The following is a 4,461-nucleotide window of genomic DNA, read 5'->3' as shown; positions in this document are numbered from 1 at the left end:
AGATTTTAGCAGCTATAGCCTTAATTTTCTATAAAATCTCTAGAGTTAATAAGAATTTTTTTAAGGTAAAAGAGCCTTATTCCTTTTATTTACCTTTCTTAAGAGGTATTAATATTAAGATTAGTTTCTAAATAATATTTAATAACCTTTATAAGATAAGCTAGCATTTAAGAATTAAGTTAAATAATTATATTATTAATTATAGTAGTATAATTATTTAAACTTTCTCTTAAAAATAAGAGTTTAAGCCTCTTTAATTAAACTTAGATAAAAATTTTTAATATTTATATAACTAATAAAACTACTAATTTATAATAGAATTAAATGCTAAAAAATTAATATATAAATAATTAGATTCTATAGAATTAATTAGTTAATTTAAAATAATTATATAATAAATAATTATAGCTATAGCTAGGGGATTTAAATAAAGGCAATATAACCTAAAGGAAGCGGTAAGAAGCTTGCTTAATTACTAACTAGGAAGCCGGCAAGTCCTATATAGGATCTCCCAGTCACATGATCGCCAGTACAAAGGGGCGCCCAGCATAGACCACCAGAGGGGGGCTCCAACAAGAAGGTACTAAAAAAGCTAGGGAAACTACTAATATATACTGAACACTCCTATCTTTAGTTTAGCCGTTATAATCAGTGAACCCGAATCCAAAGGCGATTGTCCCCGCTACAGGCTTAACCCAGTCGCATGCCCAGCGGTGAGATTCGACGAAGGCATACTTATAAGTCACAGACTCAAGCCAATGGCGACAATGACATTCGTGTTGGTTCTTCCCCGCGCTTGACATCCTTAAAGACATGGAAATAGAGGGGCATAGAGCTGCATGGCGGTGCTAGAAGTAGAATTTGGCCCCAGCGCCCAGACTGCGTCTTTTACAGACTGGCTTGAGTGTTTTTCTTCTAACGTATCGGTGAGATGTTGTGGCCCCCGATCTCTGGTGGCTTTCTTTGCTGGTGGTGCATCGTCTTCCTCCTCCTCCTCCTCCTCCAAATGCCGTTTAAGAAGAGGACCAGAGCCACTCTGAAATACGTCGGCGAAGTAAAGATCTCGCAATAATTCGAGTTCTTTGCGGATCTCGGAACCTAGAACATAGATTCGTGGGCTACCAAGCGCTGCGAAAGCACGTCTGATCGAAGCTATCGGATTGCCATGCCACTCTTTGGGAGTAGAGCAGTCCCGCAGTACATCAGGGTATCTCCCATCAAGAAGAAAGTTTTTCAGGAATACACGTCTGTACAATCCACCGATAGCGTCTGACGAAACTAGACCTTTGTCCTGCTGGTATTTTCGGTACTGGATGGCTCCTGGGACTTGTCGCTTAACTGGATTACCATTCGCAGCTGCAGTCTCTCGTCGTTCTCGGTCTTCAAGTTCAAAGTCTATGAAAAACTTGAGATCGCTCGGGAAAAAGACGTAGCCGGGGTCAATGGAGCGATCAAATTCGACGTGACAAGATGGGCACAGAGGGACAGCATTCGAGGTAGAGCGATATGGAAAAGTGAACAAGCCGGCTTGTTCCCATATATCCGTCTATTTAGATTTATTAGCCCAATTTTAATAGGTAGATAGAAGAGTTAAGTTATAGCACACCTGCGTATCTTCCAGTGCAACTACATGGCATATCTGCGGCCGCCAGGTACTGCACGACCAACAATGGGGACCCGCAAGGCGTAGAGTTTCTAGCTTGGTTGCATCCGAGAACCCAGATGACTTTGACGACGCAGCTGACATCGTGTGGACTCGCGCGGGGGATGATGACAGTGCCGGTGGGCGCATTCGCTCGCGGTCTGTAGTCGCCATGATCTCAGTTGTGATGATCTAGGAGTAAACCGAGGGACACTTACAAAATCACGATAAAACCAGTTTCCCAGCTATGAGTTGCTCTTGCCTAGTGATGAACCATTCCATTCTACTTGGGAAGGCGTAGGTCGAAGAAGCGAAGTCGGAAGCTGAGGCCGGTCCACGGTTGATCTTTCCATCACCACTCACGTGAGGCAAGGTATAGGCACGTACAATACAGAAGGACATACTTGCTCAACAGCAAATGCTTCGACTTTGACCATGGTCGCTCTGTTTAACTCCGGGGCCTCGTGGAGAAGTTCTTGCAGTACAGGAAGACGAATAGGTTGTTATCTTTGGTTGCCGGAGGGGGCGGGGACATGTAGTCTTTTCTTATGTCATCTAGCTTAGTCATTCTCTACTATAACTATAATGTAATTCCCTGCTAACCGGATTACCTAACTAGGCAGATTACCTTAATTACTTAAATAAATAATTATATAATTTTATACTTAAATAGTAGTAAAATTTTATAATATTTAATTACTATATTAATTAAAGTATTTAATTCTTATATAACTTTTAATATTATAATTTAAATATATTAATAAAGCTTATTAGCGCTATTATATAATTATAGTATTTAATTCTTTTATAATACTAATAGTAGCTTTAATTACTTTAATATTACTTATTATTAAAGCTTAACTTTTTTTAATAAATAAATCTTATAAAAAACTTATTTAATACTTAAATTATTACTTTTTTTACTATAATTTATTATTAGTTAAATATAGATTTTAAATCTTTTTTACTATTATAATATTAAAATATAATATAATTTACTTAATTAAGTAAGTAGCTTTCTCTATTAAAAAAGCTAATTAACTTAATTAATTAGCTTATTTATTTATATAATAAGGCTTAGCTTTATTAAATAAGCTAATCTTATAATTTTATAAAGTATATAAATAAAAAATATACTTACTTAAATATAAAAGATATATAATTCTTTATAGATAAAATTATATTTAATAATATATTATATTAAGACTATTTAAATAATAAATCTATAAAAAAATAATAGCTTAAAACTATATCTTATTAATTAATTATAAGAGATATTAATAGAGATATAAAGTATATAATATTACCTTAGCGCTACTTATTACTTTAATAAAGTATAAAAGTATAAAGTATAAAAGCTTTAAGTAATAACTTAGCTATATAATTACTTCTTTATATAGTTAATAGAAGATAACTTCTTTATCCTCTAACTTTATTAATTTAATAGTATATTAAAGTTATTATTAAAAGTATTTTAAAAACTATTATTATTATAGTATTAGCGTAAGAAATAAATTACTAAAGAGATTTATTAGCTAATACTTATATAAGAAGTTATATAATCTTATAAAGATATCTTTAATATATAGCTTAATCTAGATTTAAGCTTTTTAAGCTATATCTTATTTATTAAGCTTACTTATAATAGCTTATTTTAGTTTAAATTAGCTAAATAAAGATTTTATAGCTAGTCTTAATATTAACTATCTTATTTTATTTATTTAAACTTACTTTTTAAGCCTATATTTTAATATTATATAACTTTTATCTAGAAGTTAATATTATTAATAATACTTACTCTAATTCTTTTATTCTTACTAATTATTCTAAAAGAGATTATTAAGTATATTATTACTAATTATAGACTAAAATAATATAATTATTATTACTTAGTATATAAATATATTATTAAGGCTAAGTTATTTATAAATAAAGCTAATTAATATATTAAATAAATTAAAATAAGGTTTTAAAAATTTTAGTAAGAGTATTATATCTTTAGCTTCTCGCTAAAGTATAAGCTTATAGAATTATAATAAAGCCTTAAATCTAAATATAATATTAAGGTAATTAATTAAACTCTATACTTTTTACTTTTAAGATTTATATAATATAAAGTTAAGAAATACTTAAGGATTAAAATATAAATAAGCTTTAAATTACTATCTTATTAAAAGTTAATAATTTATTCTAGTATAATATATACTCTATTATTTTCTTATTTATATAAACTCTTTATTACTAGATTTCTTTAATATAAATCTTTCTTTATACTAGTTAAACTCTTTATTTTAATAGTTAATTCTTTATCTTACTAGTAAATTTTTCTCTAAGCTAAATATATAAAATTATTACTTCTTTTATTATAATTACTAATAGAATAATTTATTAATAATCTTTAAGAACTCTTATTTTTTATAGTTTAAATTACTTAATTTAATAATATAAGTAGCTATAATAATATATTCTATAACTTTAAGAATAAGAATTTTAATTCTTAACTTATAGAAGATATTCTATAAAACTTAAAAATTATTAAACTTAGTTCTTAATAACTAATTATTAAAGCTAATTTATAAATATTAAGAGATATTTTATAAAGCTTAAAAAGGAATTAAATTTAAATAAAAGATAAATTATTAATAAAAAGAGATTTTTATAGCTTTTTATTACTTCTTATATTAATAAATAATTAAAGCTTAAGCTATTTAAACTATAGAGATATAGAGCTATTATACTTAATACTTATTACTAATAATACTAGTATATAAATAAATATTTAGCTTATAATACTTTATTATTTAAAATAAAAGATAAAA

At 28.4% G+C, this 4,461-nt stretch overlaps 1 protein-coding gene across 1 annotated transcript; it reads right to left on the bottom strand.

The window, feature by feature from the left end:
- Positions 1-805: 805 nt before the first annotated feature.
- On the bottom strand, positions 806-1,747 carry C8Q69DRAFT_410306 (hypothetical protein; the record flags this gene model as incomplete). The annotated part of the gene is made up of 2 exons (XM_028628295.1): positions 806-1,546; positions 1,607-1,747. The coding sequence occupies 2 exons, from the start codon at positions 1,745-1,747 to the stop codon at positions 806-808; spliced, it is 882 nt and encodes a 293-aa protein (XP_028480798.1).
- Between the last annotated feature and the right edge of the window lie 2,714 nt (positions 1,748-4,461).

Source organism: Paecilomyces variotii (genome assembly GCF_004022145.1).
Source record: "Paecilomyces variotii strain CBS 101075 chromosome Unknown C8Q69scaffold_62, whole genome shotgun sequence".
Taxonomy (NCBI): domain Eukaryota; kingdom Fungi; phylum Ascomycota; class Eurotiomycetes; order Eurotiales; family Thermoascaceae; genus Paecilomyces; species Paecilomyces variotii.
This window is presented reverse-complemented; position numbering and strand designations above follow the sequence as displayed.